This window comes from Nycticebus coucang, chromosome 8 (assembly GCF_027406575.1).
Source record: "Nycticebus coucang isolate mNycCou1 chromosome 8, mNycCou1.pri, whole genome shotgun sequence".
Classification (NCBI taxonomy): domain Eukaryota; kingdom Metazoa; phylum Chordata; class Mammalia; order Primates; family Lorisidae; genus Nycticebus; species Nycticebus coucang.
Window position 1 is genome coordinate 82,080,004 of NC_069787.1, and position 20,675 is coordinate 82,100,678.

At 35.7% G+C, this 20,675-nt stretch overlaps 1 protein-coding gene and 1 pseudogene across 8 annotated transcripts in view; both read left to right on the plus strand.

The window, feature by feature from the left end:
* Positions 1–20,675, plus strand: part of GOLGA4 (golgin A4) — a 126,987-nt gene that overhangs the window by 97,641 nt on the left and 8,671 nt on the right. For 5 of the 7 annotated variants that reach the window (XM_053599250.1, XM_053599252.1, XM_053599251.1 and 2 more), the window contains 5 exons: positions 2,388–2,408; positions 2,582–2,650; positions 4,954–5,029; positions 11,837–11,940; positions 19,288–19,374. In XM_053599250.1, coding sequence (XP_053455225.1) covers positions 2,388–2,408; positions 2,582–2,650; positions 4,954–5,029; positions 11,837–11,940; positions 19,288–19,374 — 357 coding nt within the window. The remainder of the gene's footprint in view (positions 1–2,387; positions 2,409–2,581; positions 2,651–4,953; positions 5,030–11,836; positions 11,941–19,287; positions 19,375–20,675) is intronic. The other 2 variants (XM_053599253.1, XM_053599256.1) reach the window with 1 other exon arrangement.
* LOC128592340 (SUMO-specific isopeptidase USPL1-like) lies at positions 6,368–10,871 on the plus strand (annotated as a pseudogene). The gene is made up of 5 exons (XR_008381844.1): positions 6,368–6,373; positions 7,137–7,582; positions 7,832–8,408; positions 8,530–9,016; positions 9,167–10,871. The product of XR_008381844.1 is annotated as an SUMO-specific isopeptidase USPL1-like (transcript).

Sequence of the window (20,675 nt, forward strand, 5' to 3'; positions counted from 1 at the left end):
ATACAAATGCAATGGGATGATTTTGAAAAATTGGACTGAATTCAAAGAGAAGTGGCCCTGCATATCTAGGCATTTTTTAAAAATTACAATCTTTAAGTAATATTAACAGTATGAGAGATAGACCGTGTTACCCTGTGGCTTCTAGTCCCACTGTGCACCCCAAAAAGTGCATACCCACATGATACATGGGTGTGCATGAGAAGGCTGTTAATGTACTGTTCTACTTCCTAAAATGTTTTCACTCATACAGGATGGCCTTTCCATAGTGTAGTCATGAAGGTAATAGGAAATTGAGTAGACACTGTTCATGACCTTATCCTTGAGAAGATTCAATACAGAATGTCATTCCTAGATAACAGCTTTTTCAGATAACCAATTACATGGATCACTTTCCCAAAATGCAGAGGAGGTTTGCAACACTGTGCCACTTGGTAGGTATATCTCAATTGTAAGCACTGAAAAAGCTGAGCAGACCATTTCTTTATTTCTCTGATAGCTCTTTTTTCTTTCTTTTTCTTTTTATTTATTTATTTATTTATTTATTTTTATTTTTTTGTAGAGACAGAGTCTCACTGTACCGCCCTTGGTAGAGTGCCGTGGTGTCACACGGCTCACAGCAACCTCTAAGTCTTGGGCTTACGCGATTCTCTTGCCTCAGCTTCCCGAGCAGCTGGGACTACAGGCACCCGCCACAACGCCCGGCTATTTTTTTGTTGCAGTTTGGCCGGGGCTGGGTTTGAACAAGGTCTCCCTCTGTTGCCCAGGCTGGAGTATAATGGATTGATCATAGCTCACTGTGACCCTTAACTCCTAGGCTTGAATGATTCTTGAGCTCAACTTAAGCCACCTGAGTAGTGAGGATAAACCACATCCAGCTTGCTTACTTGCTCGTTTATTTATTTTTTAAGTTTTAATTTTTAATTTTTTTTTCAGATGGGATCTCACTATATTGCCCAGGCTGGTCTTGAACTCTGTGCTCAAAAAATCCTCTTGTTCCTGGGATTATAGGCATGAGCCACCAGGGTTCAACCTTTAACAGATACTAAGTTAGTTCTGTTTAATTTTTTTTTTGACTATTTGATTATTACTTGACTATACTAAGTACTATTAAATATGACTTCCTATGAGAAAATACATGTATTTCACTAACATGAACTTTTCTTTAGTATCAAAGTAAGTATTAATGTTGCATATAGTGGAATTTTCAACTGTGTTAGGCTGCCATAGAGTATTGAAACATTACGAAATTAATACTCAGAAGGACTTCTGAGTCCTTTAACTTGTGTCATAAGAGAAAATATCCTTAATTATTTCTCCTCTAAAAAAAAATTATTTTTCCCAGCCTGAGCCAGAGTGAGACCCTCTCTCTAAAAATAGCCAGGCATTGGTGGCGCCTGTGGCTCAGTCAGTAAGGCGCCGGCCCCATATGCCGAGGGTGGCGGGTTCAAACCCAGCCCCGGCCAAACTGCAACCAAAAAAAAAAAAAAAAAATAGCCGGGCGTTGTGGTGGGCGCCTGTAGTCCCAGCTACTCGGGAGGCTGAGGCAAGAGAATTGCTTAAGCCCAGGAGTTGGAGGTTGCTGTGAGCTGTGTGAGGCCACGGCACTCTTCCGAGGGCCATAAAGTGAGACTCTGTCTCTACAAAAAAAAAAAAAAATAGCCAGGCATTGTGGCAGATGCCTCTAGTCCCAGCTACTTGGGTGGCTGAGGCAAGAGGATCACGTGAGGCCAAGAATTTGAGGTTGCTGTGAGCTATGACTCCATAGTACTCAACCTAGGGTGAGAAAGTGAGACTCTGTTTCAAAAAAAATTTTTTTTAATTTTTCTGTTGTCTTTTTCACAAGTTTTTATACTGTTCCTCTTGAGCATCTTTTGGTACTTTTAGATATCTTAAATTGCATAGTAGTGTGAGTTTCATGAGAAATAATTTGTGATTATAGCTCAGACTGGTATTCCCAAAAATAGTGCTTTAGGAATTTCCCAAAGGGCTTATATGCTTTAAGTAAATGTTAGTATCTTTAGTTATTTAAAATTATACAAATAATATATGAACATATTTTATATACACAACTATGTAGAATAAAGACCTTGTTGGTAGGCACCTCCCTTCTCAAAGGGTAATCATTGTTAGATGTTTAGTGAGGGACCTTTCAGTTTATTTTTTCTCTGTGTTTACCTATGCTTGTGTGTATTTGTACTATAATATTTTGTTGAACAAAATAGAATATTTGTTTAAAAAGCAAATATTGGAAGTTGCCATATCTGGTCTAACCACTCCCTTAAGACTATAATTCTGACTAATTATTTACTTGTATTTTTCTATTGCTCTATATTATTGTTTTTTTACTTACAGATTTATTGTATACACTCTTTCTTTTCTACTTTCAGGTAACAATTGTAGAACTACAGGTAAGACTAGCTCTTTGAATTTCACTCAAGGTTGTACTTTTTAGGAGCATTCTGTTTTGTAAGTTAAACCATAAAGAGTCTGTTTTAACAAGGAAAAATTCCTAAGCAGTACAGAAATATGTCCAGGCAATAATGAAGCCCATATACATTTCAGATCTAACTCTTTTTTTCAGACACAACTAGCACAGAAGACAACTTTAATCAGTGATTCAAAATTGAAAGAGCAAGAGTTCAGAGAACAGGTACAGCCTAATTGGTGCCTTTTCTTTTCTTTCTTTTTTTTTTTGTGTGTGTGTGCTTTCTATTTTGAAATAAATTTATGTTAGTATGTATTTGAATATTCATCTGTCTTACACAAGAAATTTCATTTCCAAATCCAAAGATGCTAAAGTCTATGTCTGTAAATGCACGATCACATATATTTAAACAAGAACATTTGCATCCCTTTGTTGCTAGTGCTTGCTATTTTGGATAACATTCGTATTTATATAATTCATAATAATTTAAGTTCTAAAAAGAAGTAATTTTTTGGTTTTATCAGAGAGAAAATACATTGACACCAGTCTGGGGTACTTTTTCCTTGTGGTTAAATTGTCCTAATTTAATATGATTTCTCCATAGTTTATCCATGGACAATATGTGTAATTAATTCAATTTAAATAGGACCATGCATATACCTCTTCAAAGAAGTACAGGTATGCACACACCAGTTTATGTGGTGCATGATCTTTAGTAAAGTCTTTTTCTAAACTCTGGAGAAATAATGGCTCAAGTCAGCAGGTTAAGTTTTAAGATTTCATCTCTAGGGACTTTCTAATTCTTTTGAAATTCATACAGATAAAAATGTTGATATTGTTGAAAATGGATGACAGGTTGGTATATAGGCATTAGTTATTCTATACATTCTTCAATGGGTCTGAAATTTTCTTAGTATTTTTAAAAATTATAGGCTTGGTGCCTGTAGCACAGTGGTCACGGTGCCAGCCACATACACTGAGGGTGGCAGGTTCGAACCTGGCCCGGGCCAGCTAAACAACTGCAAGAAAAGAATAGTTGGGCATCATAGCGGGTGCCTGTAGTCCCTACTATTTGGGAGGCAAGAGAATCGCTTCAGCCTAAGAGTTTCAGGTTGCTGTGAGCTGTGATACTACAGCACTCTACCAAGGGTGACATAGAGGGACTTTGTCTTAAAAGAAAAAAAAAATTATATAAACAGAGGTAATAAATCCCAATTTCACTTTTCTTCTGTTTCGCCAGTGGTTCAGCTTTTAAAATCTATTCTCAAGATTACTACTTTAAAATTCTTTTAACATCCTCAAATCTTGAAAACTATTCTAGTGCAACAATTTTTGCATTAGTTTATTTTTTATTGCAGGGAGATATACATAAAAGTTAACATTTCAATCACTTTAAAGTACACAGTTCATTGACATTTAGTTCATTTATAATGTTGTGAAACCATTATCTAGTTCCAGAGTATTTCATTATCTCAAAAGTAAACCCCCATACCCAGTAAGCAGTCACTCCTTATTACCTCTAACCCCAAACCCTGTCAGCCACTAATCTGGATTTGCCGATTCTGAGTATTTCATACAAATGGAATCATACATACATGATGTTTTATATCTAGCTTTTTTCATTTAACTTAATGTTGTCAAGATTCATCCATGTTGTAGCATATATCAATATTGACTTTATTGTTTTTTATAGCTGAATAATATCCCATTGTACGGATATACTGCAGTTTGTCCATTCATCAATTGATAGACATTTGGATTGTTTCCACCTTTTGTCTGTAACAAGCAGTTCTGCTAGGAAAATTTATGTGCAAGTTTTTGTCCAAACACATATTTCTAGTAATTTGGTGTATACCTAGGAGTGAAATTGCTGAATCATATGGTAATTTTATATTTAGCTTTTTGAGGAATTGTCAAACTGTTTTCCATAATGGCTGTACCATTTTACATTACCATCAACAAAGTATAAGGACTTCAGTGTCTCCCTGTCATCTCCAACAAGTTTTTGATTACTGCCATCCTAGTCAGTATAAAGTGGTATCTCACTGTGGTAATTTGGAATTTTAATTTTAATCTGTTTAATTTTAATCTCATTGCATTTCTGTAATGACGAATGATGTTGAGCATCTTTTTTATCTGCTTGTTGACTCCTTGGAACAATATCTATTCAAGTTCTTTAATTATTTTTTAGTTTCGTTGTCTTTTTGTTGTTTAGGTTGTAAGTGCTCTTTATATATTCTGGATACTAATTTCTTACCAGATATATGATTTGCATATATTTTCTACCATTGTGTATGTTGTCTTCACTTTCTTAATACTGTTGTTTGGTGCTCAAAGTTTCTAATTATAGTAAAATCTAATTTATATATATTGTGTGTGTGTTGTCTATGGTTTAGGTATTATGTCTAAAAAACCATTTTGATTTTATTTGCCTAAGTTCTGTCTTCAGCTTCAAAAAATCTAGTGATTTTTCTTCTCACACACGGTTTCCACATGAATCTTACAGTTTGAATATTTGTTATTTTTAGATTCACAATTTAGAAGACCGTTTGAAGAAATATGAAGAGAATGTATACACAACTACTGTGGGGACACCTTACAAAGGTGAGAATGATTTCTCGTATTATTCATGTTGTCTCATATTGTTAGATTTATGGGTAATTTTTATTTTTGCCTTTGCTAATCCATTTTTTCCTCATTTTAAAATTATTTTTAATTGTTAAATAATTATATAAATATAAATTGTGTATAATATGGTTTAAAATATATATTCATTGCAGAATGGATAAATTGAGCTAACAGTGCATTACCTTAGATACCATTTTTTCTGTGGTAAGAACACTTAAAATCTACTCTGTTAGTGATTTTCAAGAATACCATACTTTGTTTTTAACTATAAACTCCATATTGTACAATAGATCTCTTGAACATATTCCTGACGTTTCATATCCTTTGAAAAAACATCTCTCCACTCACCACATTCTCTTATAGCTACCATTCTACTCTACTGCTGTGAGTTCAACATTTTTAGATTCCATGTGTAAGTGAGATCTTGCAATATTTGCCTCTCTGTGCCTGCCTTATTTCAGTTAACATAATCTCCTCTCATTTCATCCATGTTGTCCCAAATGACAGGATTTTCTCCTTTTTAAAGGCTGAATAGTATTCCACAGTGGCTGAATAGTATTCCACTGTATTCTTTACAGTGAATATACTTGTTGTCCATAAAGTTTATGTACAATAAACTATTTTAAATTGCATGTGAACTTTATGGACACCCTGTATTTTGCCTTTGTTCTTGTAACAACTAATTTTAAGGAAGGAATGATGGTAATCTAAAATAAAACTTTGTGTACATTTATTGTTTTAAAAAAACAGTGTTGCAATGTGTAAGTGAAATTGCAAGATCCTACTTTATTCTTCACATTTCAAATGCACTCAGTTCACAATTTATGTATATTTTTCAGACTCTTATGTATTTATGTGAACATTTATGTAATCCATGTACACACACTCATTAGTAGACATCCTCAGTAGAGTGCCGTGATGTCACAGCTCACAGCAACCTCAAACTCTTGGGCTTAAGTGCTTCTCTTGTCTCAGCCTCCTAAGTAGCTGGCACAGCACTCTGCTATTTTTTTTTTTTTTGTAGTTGTCACTGTTGTTTAGTAGGCCTGGACTGGGTTTGAGCCTGCCAGCCCCGGTGTAGGTGGCTGGTGCCCTAACCACTGAGCTGCGGGTACGGGGCCGGTATTTGTCTTACAAAGGATTTTAAAGACGAGCTTGAGTTTTTATATAGTGGTTCCCTTGAGATAATAATGATCTTTGATAATCTTGTAATAATTATCTGCTCTCTAAAGTTCAATTTCACTGCCTCGATGTATGAAGAATAGTTTATTTTGCTTAATGTTTTATAAACCTTTCTGTTTTCTCATGGGAATCATGAGGGTATCAATCAAAGCCATTTAGCATTCTTTTATGTTTTTGAAATCTCTTTCTTATTGTTATGAAATAACATAAGATTCTATATAACTTTTAACTAAATTCAATGATTCTTTCCAAACTGGTGCTCCTCAAAAAAAAATGTAAAAGCCAACCTGCAAGTTTTCTATACTTACTGCAGAGGTGATTCTTGCTGCAAAGATTATTCACAGCAGCTAAATCACAGTATGCAATTCTCAGCTTAAAACTATAGGCTGAATCACTGCTCAGCAATGCTCAGAGAATTGTGTTGATTCTTTTGGTTAGTTTCAATTTAGTGTCATACATAATTTTCTTTTTTCCTATAATCCTTATATCCCTTTGTTCTTTCCCAAGGGTATCACGGTTATATTAACAGTGTAACTAGTTCCCTTAAAAAGATTTGTTTTTAATGTTTTGTGGGTTTGGCTGTTTAGAAATGCTACCATACTTTATTTATCTTACATAACTTTTTTTTGGTACTGATACATGATTTTGAGATTCATTCTAATATGTGAAGTTATAATTTGACCATTTCAGTGCTGAATTTAATAATATGTTATATCTTTATACCACACTTTACTTATTCTTCTATTGGTGAACATTTCAGTTGTTACAATTTTGCTTTTAAAAAACAGTGTAACTGCAGCGGAGACGCGGGTGGGGGAGGAGCAGTCCGAGGGTAACGTGAGTTGAATGTTGCAAGTAGGTGGTATGACTCTCAAGCTGGAACAGGACTTGGTCGACCTAGTACGAAGAAGGGGAGTGCCTGCAGCAGAATTATGATTCAGCTAAAGTTACGGCAGATGGGTATTGCCCTGCTTGTAAAGAGAAGGGGAAGTTAAAAGTCTTACAGACTTACCGAATTAGTTTTCAAGAATCTTTTTGTGTGAAGATCTGCAGTGCATCTATCTTTTGGGCTCTAAATCACTTAGTAAACTAATTTCTCCTGATTCAGAAGAGTGTCATACTCCAATAAGCCTCAAAAAAGAAAGATCTTGAAAGCCAACTGTAAAGATTCACTTCTTTTAGCAAATTCCAAAAAGACTAGAAATTATATTGTTATTGATGGTGAACAGATTTTGAATAGCAAACATAACGGAGAAGTATATGATGAAACCTCATCAAATTCAATTAAGACAGCTGATTCCTTGGAGCAAAATGAGATTTTGGAAGCTGATATTGTTGACTCAGCAAGTTCAATTTTGCCATTTTTCCAAAATGGCATTGGAAAAAGCTTCTCCCATTTTCATGTTGCACTTCGTACAAGGCTTACCACAGAATGACTTGCAGCAGTATGCATTTCATTTTGAAGGTTGTCTTTATCAAGTAACTTCTGTAATTCAGTACCAAGCAAATAATAATTTTATAACATGGATTTTAGATGCTGATTGAAGTTGGTTGGAATGTGATGACTTAAATGGCCTACATTCTGAAAGGCAAGAGAACTTGGATCTGAAAAAGATCCTACTACAGTTGATGTCTCTGGAACTGTGGGGACTTCCCCTCAAAATGAAGGATGTACATCTGAACTGGAAATGGCATTGGAGAGCAAACGTACATCATTTCACCAGGCTTTATGTGTCCAGTGGAAAAATGCTTATGCTCTCTGTTGGTTAGACTGTATCCTGTCAGCTTTGGTGCACTTGGAAGGATTAAAGAACACTGTGACTCAACTGTGCTCTAAGGAGGACTCTGTTGTATTCTGGCAGCTATTCACAAAATATAATCAAGCAAATAAGCTTTTGTATGCCAATCAATTGGATGGAGTTAAAGATGGAGATTGTAAAATACTTAATTCAGACAGCAGAAATAAAGACCTGTCTGAATGAAGTCAGAGATGAAATTTTTAGTAGACTTCAGCCCCAGCTTAGATGCACATTAGGTTATATGGAAAGCCCTGTGTTTGCATTTCCTGTGCTCTTAAAAATAGAGCCCCACATTGAAAAACTCTTTCTGTATTCTTTTTCTTGGGACTTCGAATGTTCACAGTGTGGACACTGCTATTCAAACAGGACATCAAGTTCTGATGGCCATTCCAGAAAAGGAGTTCCAAAATTTCTTTGAAGGGTGGACTAGGTGCTGACATCAGTACACAGCTTCCCAAGGGGGAGTACTTTGAAGGTGACCATAGTGATACTCAGCAATGAGGTATATGAAGAGTTTGGTCACCTTTACAAGTATCACCCCTGAGTGGCACCCACTTAATGCTGCCCATTTTGGTCCGTGTAACAGTTGCAATGATAAGTCACAAATATGAAAAATGGCATTGGAAAAAGCTTCTCCCATTTTCATGTTGCACTTCGTACAAGGTTTACCACAGAATGACTTGCAGCAGTATGCATTTCATTTTGAAGGTTGTCTTTATCAAGTAACTTCTGTAATTCAGTACCAAGCAAATAATTTTATAACATGGATTTTTAGATGCTGATTGAAGTTGGTTAGAATGTGATGACTTAAATGGCCTACATTCTGAAAGGCAAGAGAACTTTGAAGTTCCTGCTTTAGAGATACATATTGTTATTTGGGAAAGAAAAACAGCTCAAGTAACAGATAAAGAAGCTGCTTGCCCCCTGCTTAAAAAGTCTAATGATCAACATGCTTTCAGTGATGAGAAACTAGTGTCTTCAGGTTCCAATGGTGAGAAAACAGTGTCTTCAGCTTCCAGTGATGAGAAACCAGGGTCTGCAGCTTCCAGTGGTGAGAAACCAGTGTCTTCAGCTTCCAGTGATGAGAAACCAGTGTCTTCACTTTTCAGTGATGAGAAACCAGTACCTTCAGCTTTGTGTTCTGTGGGTAATGATCCCTCATCTGAAACAACCTCGGTAATTCACACCACAGTTATGTCAGTTGCTTCTCAAACTATTCCACAGGGCAAAGTTGTAGCTCACGGAGATCATTTACTTTTAAGTCCAAAAGTTTTGGTTGACAGTAATATTTTACCTTTGACACTTGAAGAAAACTATCCAGAAAACTGCCTCAGTTTTTCAGGTTAACTCTGAAGCTTTCCTGTTAGCAAATAAACCTGTGGCAGAAAATATAGGAATTGTCAAAACAAATACCTTGCAGTCACAAGAATCACTGATGACTTCTACAGTATCAAGTCCGTGTAAAGAAAATCTTATCCATGACCAGTTTGTGGATTTAAACTTTCCATCTCAAGTTGCAAATACAAGCATGCAGCCAGTACAGCTGAATATAGAAGATGCTGTAATTGCTGTGTCTGTGGATAATATTCATGCTGCTGATCTCATACAGGAAATGAAGTCAGTAGAAATTGAGACAGATGCTCAGTTAAAACAGTTCCTTATACCAAAAACTGAGAAATTAAAACCAGAACAAGCTATATCTCAGGTATCTAATTTGAAGAAAAAAGAAACCGCAGCAGATGCTCCAAACATAACAGCTAAGTCACTACAGAGTCAGTCTGTGAAAGAAAATCCAAAGAAACCATTTGTGGGAAGTTGGGTTAAAGGCTTATTAAGCAGGGGTGCTTCTTTTATGCCACCTTGTGTTTCAGCTCATAGTAGAAACACTGTAAGTCATCTGCAGCCTTCAGTTAAAGGGGCAAATAATTTTGGTGGCTTTAAAACTAAAGGAATAAACCGGAAGGCCAGCCGGGTATCCAGGAAATCTAGGGGTACAAGTAAGCCTCCTCCAGTGAGTAGGCCTCCAGCAGGTCCTCCATCGTCCAGTAGCACTGCTGCTCACCCATGTGCTAATACCACTGCTGCTTCTGAAGCTGTGAAGAAGGATGAAAGGGCCTCAAATGGAGCTCACCTCAACCACAATTCTTGTGGAAATGAAAATTGTGTTTCTTCAGTAAACACGGAGGCTCAGTTGAGGATCAGATTCGTAAAGTTGGCCTAAAACTTCTTAAAAAACTAAAAGGAAAAAAGAAGAAATTAGCTGCTCTTACATCTCCCCCCCACCAAAGTGGAAAACTTCCGAGTGAAAATTTAGAAGAAGTGCCTCAGGGTTGGTCTCCAAATGATTGTGAATCTATAGAAGACTTGTTAAATGAACTGCTGCATCAAATTGACATTGCAGATAAGAAGGCTGGATGCACCACTGTTTCTGGTGTTTCCCTGTACAGTAGTCAAAGTCATGAAGAAATTTTCGCAGAATTATTGTCTCCTACAACTGTTGTTTCAACAGAGCTATCAGGGAATGGGGAATCTGACTTTAGGTATTTGGAAATGGGAGATAACAGTATACCAGCTCCAGCACCTGGTGAATCAAACAGTCTTTCCCAGAACACATATCTAGGACAGGATCATATTTATTGCAGCCGCACCAAGAAAAATCCATGTGAAGTTGAACCAGACTCCCTAACAAATAATGCCCGTGGTAGAACATTGAACTTGGAGAGTCCCATGAAGAATGATATTTTTGATGAGTTTTTTCCACTTCATCATTAAATTCTTTAGCAAATGATGCATTAGACTTACCTCATTTTGATGAGTATCTGTTTGAGAATTGTTAAATGCCTGTTAACTCTTTATTATTACTCTTAGAAAAACTGTGTTTTCAAGTTGTGTTTGTATAATTGTGTTTATAGAGTTAATAGCCATGAACAAAATGTAAGCAATTGAAGGTTTTACCTTTAGTTCTGCCCTTGAAGCATGAGATCTGTTTTACAAATTAAAATTATCAGGAATGTGTCCCCTCCTGAGTTTCATTTTGTACTTGCAAGAGAATGAGGATTTCAGAATATTTTTAAAAGATAAAAAGTGTATATTAGTTTCTGGCAGTTGTACAGTTGGATTCGTCAAATTGTAAGATTTAAAATTTTGGTCACATTCAGGAGTTTATATAAACTTAAGTCGTCGTATGTGGTAGATGAATGCCTACAGTTTTCCTTAGGGTTGTTTGTATACTTATTCTAGTAGAGTGCTGTGGGATGTAAACTTCCCCCATACCACCTGTCTCCTTTGTCTCTTTAGAAAGGATGGCAGAAAACCTTACTACTTAAGTAATGTTAAATGATCAATAAATGATCTTTAATAGGAAAAAGTAATCTATCTCACACCTATCCTACAACTATGGGAGGCCAAGGTGGGAGGATTGCTTGAGCTCAAGAGTTTGAGGTTATAGTGAGCTATGATTGCACCTGTGCATTCCAGGCTGGGTGATAGAGCAAGATTCCATTCATCTTGAATGAGTGAATGAATTCTAAGCCTAAAGTAAATGTAAACTTACAATAAAAGGCCAGGAGGAAGAGAACAAAATGCGAGATATAAAATTGTTATAATAACCCATGTTTTCTCTTCCAAGAATAAAATGTCCCAATTGGAATATTTAGGGTATATGTATGTATACAGTACAGTACAGAATAATTAATATAAAATCTCTTTGTTCCATTGACTGTTTTTAGTTCGTGTATTTTTCTAAGTAATAAGTAGTTAATCTGGTTTTGTCTTTATAGTTTGATCTGTTTTTGTTTGACAGGTGGCAATTTGTACCATACTGATGTCTCACTCCTTGGAGAACCTACCGAGTTTGAATATTTGCGGAAAGTGCTTTATGAGTATATGATGGGTCGTGAGACTAAGGTATAAATCAAATCTGGTGATTTGGCATGTGGCTTAATTTAAAAGAAAATATGTTCTGTTTTTAATACACATATTAGCAGATTCTACCTGCTAATAGTAGGTAATGGGTAATTTATGGTATTGCTCTTGGTTTACTAAAGTGAATTGGCAGATCTTGCATATATATGTGTTTGTTACATTTATAAAACATTAATGTTTAAAATGCTTTTGGATGACACTGAATACTAAAAATTAAAATTTCATTAACTTAAGAGAAATTTGTGAAGCATGTGGCCATTTTTCTTTTGACTTCAGATCTTCAAGTTAGAACAATAGATTTCATTTTCAAGGAGGCTTTAGGATACTATGAAGGGTATTGGAACTTACTGTACTAAGAGTGGCTACCTAGGAGGATTTAGATGTATTTTACTTTAGTCACTGTAAGAAAATCATTTTCCATATATGTGGAATATTGACTATATAGAAATTGCCACATTTACTTGACACAAGCACTGTGAGAAAAAAAAAAAAATTACCACACCATGTAAGTAATAATGCTTGGCTAATCTGGTTTTAGAATGTTACATTTTTTGTAAGGTCCTTGAATGTAGGTCCTTCTCTTAGTCTTATTTGTAGTCCCTGTAGTCTTTTTTAAAAGAATCTTATATTGAACGTTTCGTAAAAATATCTTACAAAGAATTAAATACTTTTAGGGAAATTCAAACAAAATTTTTTATTTAAAGCAGTTTCTGTTTAAGACATTGTTACAACTTTTTACCTTTATGGAATTTTACATTTGTCTATGTACCTTGGCCAAGAGTGGAATAGAGAGTTTTCTCTCCTTGGAAGCAATTAAATCTTTTAATGTATGGGTATGTGGGAGTTGCTGAGTCATATGATGCTAAGCTAATTTGGGCACTGATTTGGTAAATATATTAAAAACATAAGAGCATGCATAAGAAATATCTTACACATGAATTTATATATTGGAGATTTATGGACTGGAGATTCAGCTAAACATCAGGAGTGGGCTAGAAATCATTTGAATCCTTAATGTCCGTAGAAATCACATTTCATTACATCAAATAGTTTTCAAATTAAAATAATACTTGGTATGTGAATACGCATCACAGAGGGGAAATATTAATTGATAGTAATTGTGTCTTTTTTCCTTAAAGACTTAAAAAAAGACTTCAAGGATAGCTAAACTACATTATTTCCTTATTTATTTTTTTTTTTTTAAACAAAGCTAATGAATTATAGCTTTCTTTTATTATATCCATTTTGGACTTAAAAGAGCAATTTACATTTGAAATGGAGTAGACAGTTTAAAGTTAGCTTGTTACAAAGTTTTAACTTTGCTGCAAATGTTTCTGCTAAATAAATAATTTTTCTTGATCTGTAAAATGAAAAGACTGATACCGCAACCTGTTTCTTCTGGAGTTTTAAATATATATGAGGTGAGGTCGCTGTAGAGCTTGAGTCTTCCCAAAGAAAGATCTAGCGTAAGCATAAATAGTGTCGTGGGCCAATAGCAGTCCAGCCAAGTCTAAGCTTGTGCTTTCAGGGTTCTGCAGTTGATCTTAGGGTCTGGCATGGAGATAGCTGAGAAGGATGTTGCATGGCATAGTCAGCTCCATTTAATAACAGGCTGGGAGTCCATGTCGAGGAGTATTTTCTCTTGTCTTTGTCTTCAGCATTTATTCTACTTTTCTAGCAACTAAAAATGAAGACTTCTGCCCTTCTGCCATCACATTTTATAGGTACATATTGAAAATTTGGTAGCAGGCATTCAGTTTAATTTACTGTACATTTATTATTTAACCATGTGTGGCCCTTATGGATAGTGAGATGGATAGTGAGATGAAATTTGACACCATCCCCAAATTTAGAGTTCACCATATAGTAAGAAAATGGAACCGCACTCAACAATGTTATACAGAATATAGTAAGGGCTATAAGAGAAGTGTAGTCCTCATATTTACTCGTGGAAGGGCCAGAATGGACATCATGGAAAAACTATATATGTATGAGGGTTAAAGGAGGGATATTAGATTTTGATAGATGAGCTCCGATGGGAGGGATAGCCCAGAACAATAGCCAAGGCAGGAAATTAGTGTGGGTTTTTGGAATGACAAGTAGTCTGCTCCGACTAAAACACTGGACCTATGAAGTAAAAGTGATTCCAGTTAAGGCTACAACAGAGTATAGAGAGCCTTGAATGTTTTCGGGGTTTTACCTATAGGTATTGGGGTGGGGGTAGCCCTGAACAATTTTGAGCAGGGATTGACAAGATCACAGCTGTTTTTGGACAACATCTTCTGCTGATTTGCTCAATTTCTAATGCATTGACTAAGAATTTGAAATGGAGACCAGGTTGTGGTTTTTGAATAAGCCAGAAAATGTTGTGGCCTTTGTAATTTGATTACCATCTGCAGTGTTTTCTTGTCCAGAGGATCTGCATGTCATCTTACCTGTGTTTCTTCATATGCTTTTGCACGCAGTGTTCTTTATGAGGCAGATGACTTTTTTAAGAAGATCACATGTAGTATACACATCCTTGTAGTATGGAATTAAGTAAGCTCCCATCTTTTCTTCTGTCCTTGCACTTTTTCTTGGGTTTTGATCTTCCATGCTATTAATTGAATCTGAAATTCAGCCTGTTCTCCTTTTCAATGTAAAGTATTTCTCATCCTAAGATTTATTAAAACACCTCTCCCTAAGGAAAACCTGGCAGGAGAGGCCACTTTTAAATCAGGTGGCTCATTTGAACTTTTCCTTGCTTCCCAGGGCCTGAGGAGATTGTATATAGAGTAGACAGTCTGATTTCTTTCCCAAGGTGTGGCAAAGAGCCTGGGCTTCTTCATTAAAGTGTTTTCTGGCAAGCCAGGGAGGAGCTTTAAGTCTTTACTGGGTAATAAGCTGCACATTCTGGATCGCTGATGCATTTAGAGGTGGGTTTACCATTTAATATTGTCTAGAAATGTGAAGAGACAACTAGCCACAGTTCACTTTTTTTTAGTGAACATGCTTGTGCATGCATGTATATGTTGTTTCATAGTGATATAAATGGACTCCTTGGTATTCTGGACTTTATGCAGTATTGAAATTAGAGAAATGTTTCCTGTAATTATGAATCTGAACTTTAGATTTTTGGCACTTAATAAAAATTATATTCATAGGCAGTATCCTAGAAGTTGCTTGGTGTGTTTTAAAAAGAAAATACTAAAATACAGGGTGGCCATTAAGTTCGTATGCAATTGAAATACTATTTGCTATTTCATATTTCTCTTGCCATTTCATGCCACATATATGTAGATATAACTTGAAGATACTACAGGTTCAGTTCCAGACCACCGCCATAAAATGAATATCACAGTAAAGCAAATGACACAAATTTTTTTTGTTTCTCAGTGCATATAAAAGACCTTGTCTCTAAAAATAGCTGGGCATTGTGGCAGGTGCTGGTAGTCCCAGCTACATGGGAGGCTGAGGCAAGAGAATTGCTTGAGCCCAAGTGTTTGAGGTTGCTGTGAGCTATAACACCACTGCACTCTACTGAGGGTGCCAAAGTGAAACTGACTCCCAAAAAAAAAAATATTGTGCCAAGTGTGGTGGCTCAGGTCTGTAATCTAGCACTTTGGGAAGCTGACGTGGGTGGATTGCTTGAGTTCAGGAGTTGGACACCAGCCTGAATAAGAGCAAGACCTCATTTCTACTAAAAATAGAAAAGCTAGCCAGGTGTTGTGGCATGCGCCTGTAGTCCCAGCTACTTGGGAGGTTGAGGCAAGAGGATCTCTTGAGCCCGAGGTTACTGTCAACTTAGATACCATAGCACTCTGCCCAGGGTGACAGAGTTGAGACTCTGTCTCAAAAAAAAAGAAAAAAATTGTTAAAAATGCTGATGATTATCTGAACCTTCAGTGAGTCATAATCTTTTTGCTGGTGGAGGATCTTGCCTCAATGTTGATGGCTGCTGACTCATCAGGGTAGTAGTTGCTGAAGGTTGGGATAACTACAGCAGTTTCTTAAAACTTAACAACAAGGAAGTTTGCTGCATCAATTGACTCTTTCACAAATGATATTTTGGTAGTGTGTGATGCTTTTTGAGAGCATTTTATCCACAGTAGAGCTTCTTCACAATTGGAATTAATCTTCTCAAATGCTGCCACTGCCTTACTAACCAAGTTTGTGGAATATTCTAAATCCTTAATTGTCATTTCAACCACGTTCATAGCATTTTCACCAGGAGTAGATTTCATTTTAAGAAATCACTTCTTTGCTCATTCATAAGAAACAATTCCTCATCACTTAAAGTTTTATCATGAGCTTATAGCAGTTCAGTCAATCCTCAGGCTCCACTTCTAGCTCTCTCGCTCTTTCTACCACATCTGTGGGTACTTCCTCCACCGAAGCCTCGACCCCCACAAAGTCATCCATTGGGGTTGGAAACAACTTCTTCTAAACTCTGTTAGCATTGACATTTTTATTTTCTCCTGTGAATCATGAATATTGTTCATAGCATCTAGATTGGTGAATCTTTCCCAGAAGGTTTTAAATTTACTTTGCCTAGATCCATCAGAGGAATTACTATCTATGGTTACTATACTTTTACAAAATATATTCCTTGAATAATAAAGCTTGAAAGTCAAAATTACTCCTTGACCCATGGACTGCAGAATGGATGTTGTGTCAGCACACATGAAAACATCATTCATCTCCTTGTACATCTCCATCAGGGCTCTTGGGTGACTGGTGCATTGTTAATGAACAGTAATATTTTGATAGGAATCTTTTTTGATAATTAGTAATTTTCAATAATAGACTTAAAATAAATCAGTAAACCATGCTGTCAACAGATGTGCCATCTGTTAGGCTTTATTATTCCATTTCTAGAGCACAGGTAAAGTGGAATTAGCATAGTTCTGAAGGGCTCTAGGATTTTTGGAATGGTGAATAAACATTGGCTCCAACTTAGTTACATTGGCTCCCAAACAAGAGAGTCAGCTTGTCCTTTGAAGCTTTCAAACCAAGCACTGACTTCTCTCTAGCTATGAAAGTCCTAGGTTGTATCTTCTCCCAGTTAAAGGCTATTTCATCTGCATCGAACAGTCTAATCTGTTGTATAGTAGGTTGCCACCTGCATCAGTCATCTTGCCTATATCTGGATAACTTGCTGCAACTTCTCCATCAGCACTTGCTGCTTCACCTTGCACTTTTATGTTCTGGAGATAGTTTCTTTCATTAAACCTCATGAATCAATCTCCTAGCTTCAAAGATTTCTTCTGCAGTTACTTCACCTCTCTCAGCCTTCAGGTAATTGAAACAAATTAGGGCCTTGCTATGAATTATTCTTTGGCTTAAGGGAATTTGTAGCTGGGATGATCTTCTATTTAGACCACTTAAATTATTTCCAAATAAGGCTGTTTTACTTTCTTATCTTTTGTGTTCACTGGAGTAGCACTTTTAGTTTCCTTCAAGAACTTTTCCCCAAGTATTCATAACTTGGCTGTTGGGCATAAGAAGCCTAGCTTTCTGCCTATCTCAGCTTTCAATATGACTTTGTCAAAAAGCTTAATTATTTCGATTTAAAGTTAGAGACATGTGACTCTTCCTTTCATTTGAACACTTAGAGGCCATTGTAGAGTTTTTAATTTGCCTGGTTTCAATATTGTTGTGTCTGAGGGAATAGAGACACCCAAGGAAGGGAGAGAGATAAGAACACAGAAGGTCAGTGGAGCAGTCAGAATACACACAACATTCATCAATTATGTTTGCCATCTTATACTATAAGATGATTCCTGGTACCCTAAAACAGGTATCCTAGTAATATCAAAGATTACTGATGACAGATCATAATAATGGATTGAATAATAATGAAAATGTTTGAAATATTTCAAGTAGTACCAAAATGCGCCACAGAGACATAAAGTGATTGTATACTGGAAAAATGAAGGCAGTAGACTTCCTTGACACAGGGTTGCCAGAAACCTCCAATTTGTTAAAGAAATGCAGTCTCTATGAAGCTCAGTAAAGGAAAGTGCAATGAAATAAGGTACACCTGTACTTGTTTTCTAGACTTCAATTTAGCACACTAAATTCTGTGCTATCTAGGCAATATAATTTAAACAAAAAGAGTTTTTGTAAAATGTTTTTGGAATTCTCCAAAAGTAAGTTGTTTTAAATAGTATTTGATCATATAAATGGCAGAGGCAAAGATAAAAGGAAGAAGATATCTGAAACTAAAACAGTGTTAGTTGATCTATTAATTGAAGTTAAAGTATTAGGAATATGTAAAGTGTCTTGCATAAGCTTAGTGTATAATAGGAACTTAAAAAAATTCATTCATTTTCTTCCTGGAAATAATTATGATACTTCCCCCCCACCCCCAATGATGTATGCTTCCAAACTTTTGAGTTAACTGTATTACCTTTTCCTTAATGACCCTCTCCAGATCATCCTCCCCCATCCCTGGGATCTGTGTAGCTAAGAACAAAGAATATTAAGAATCATTTTCTTGGGCTACCCTCCTATCCACTATAGGAATCTTTAGGAGAGTACTACCACCTGAATTTATATGTAAGCACTGAACTTGTTATCCTACTTATTTCATAAGTGGTATCTTCTTTCCTCTCTGTCTCCCTCAAAACATCTCATCTTGATACAAAATAGGGAATTTCAACCTTTGAGGAGAATTTTCCAGGAGCTTATGGGTGACAGTCTGACTTACGGTATATTTATTCAGATCTGCACAATTTATGATCTTGTTTTGCAAGCTACCATGTGTAATGTTTTTGATTCATCATGTTTTCTACCAAATGAAACATCTTGTGTTTATTTAAAATGTAATTTGTATTTCTATTAGGCTGATGTGCTGCATGTCTTGAAAAATACCTAATAAGCATGTTCATGTTCATGCAGTAGCCGTGTTTATGAGATATATGATGTGATCTAGTTAAAGCTAAACATGGGGAGTATTTAATTCTGATTATTTAGAGCATATATTTTGGCGATTTATCATTTACTAGATAGATTTTTGCAAATAAAAAGCCTTTTAAAATGAATGAGTTATAAAATTTCATATTAATGAATAAAGGGCCAAGAAGTTTAGAACTTTTTTATAGCTTCATGCTATTATAAATATGTCTTCTTAAAATAATCATAAACCCAGACATTGTGAGGATTCCTTTTAAATTGAAATTCTAGTGTTGGCTGTTACTTCCTTGACTAATAATTTCACATCATACTTCTTTGTTCGTGGCTTCCATTGAGAGCACTAAAGAATACCACCAGCAGAACATGTCAGAACGGATTGAGACTTTATGTGTTTTACTCTGTATTAATGATCATCTCTCATTTTTCTTGTAGACCATGGCAAAGGTTATAACCACTGTACTGAAGTTCCCTGATGATCAGACTCAAAAAATTTTGGAAAGAGAAGATGCTCGGTTAATGGTAAGCTCTAGAAGTAGGCTATGGATTGAAGATGATTTTATCTCCTTTGTTTATATTGTCTTATTGATAAAGACTTTGATTAAAAGAAACTTAAATGTTTTTAATCTTTGTTGTACTACAGCCTGAAAAGTGAGAATGAATTTACATTAAAGTTTAACCACAGGCAAATGTGAATGGATGCCCTCAAGGGAAAGCATACTCTTATAAAAAATAAAAAAAAAAAAAGAACGGTCTTATTTAATAGCATATAAGAGGTTGACAGACACTCATATCTGCTATGTGGGTTTTCAGAACTTGGACTGTTTTTGGAAAGGATGAAAAAGGCATATGTATATATCCAGTAATATTTAAAGCAAATTATGATGTTAGCTATTTTATAGAATATTGTTCCTTATTATATTTCAGTTGAATTCTAAATACATTAATTCTGGATGAAAGAATTTAAGTATTTTTGAGCTTTTGACACCTTACAAGAGAAATGTAGACAGACAACTGAATTATTACAAAATTTCATGTGAAGTGATTGAGAAATGAAACAAACATGCTACATTACTTCATAAATTATGCAAAATTCTCCATGCTAACTTCTTTTTGCCCTGGGCCAGTAATTCATTAAGAAGGTCTTCTCTAGCCAGACTATAAAACTTGAGAAGTTTGTTCCTACCCCTAGCTTTTTCTTTCTGTTTCTCTTACTATCATGATAGTATCCTACAAAGCCCTCAGTACCCTCCCACCAATCTCTTTACCTATTTCATAACCCAGTGCTGCTTTTCCCTTCTCTCTCCTCACTAAAGCAAACAAACATCTCCTCCTTAGTAGTAGATTAGTTAGCATGTGTTGGAGCATTTCCAGTAAAATAAGTAAGTCCCAAAGCATCTCATCATATCTCAACAGACTGTTTCTTACAGAAGTTCTTGCTGCTCCCTTTTTATAGTGCTCAACTTTTTGTCCTAGTGTACAAACGTTTTAAAGCATACAAAAATGTTTCTTTTCTTAAAAAAGTTTAACTAAAAAGAAATCTTTGAAAACATTAGACCTTTTTCTTTCTAAATACAGTGATATTGATTCTAGACAGGGCTGAAATGGTCGCTGGCCTATTCTTCCTGAAATAATCCTCTTTTATCCCAGATCCTGGCCTGTCCAGAATGTCCTACTTTTCTACTGCTCCTTTAAGCAAAGTCTCATCCATCATTATCTCTTGGTTAAGGGATGAGTTCAATCAACAGTCATCTACTCTTTTAGTTGTTATAGGGAATATAGGAAAATTAAAGATGTGAAAGACCTGTGGAGGGAAGAGGTAA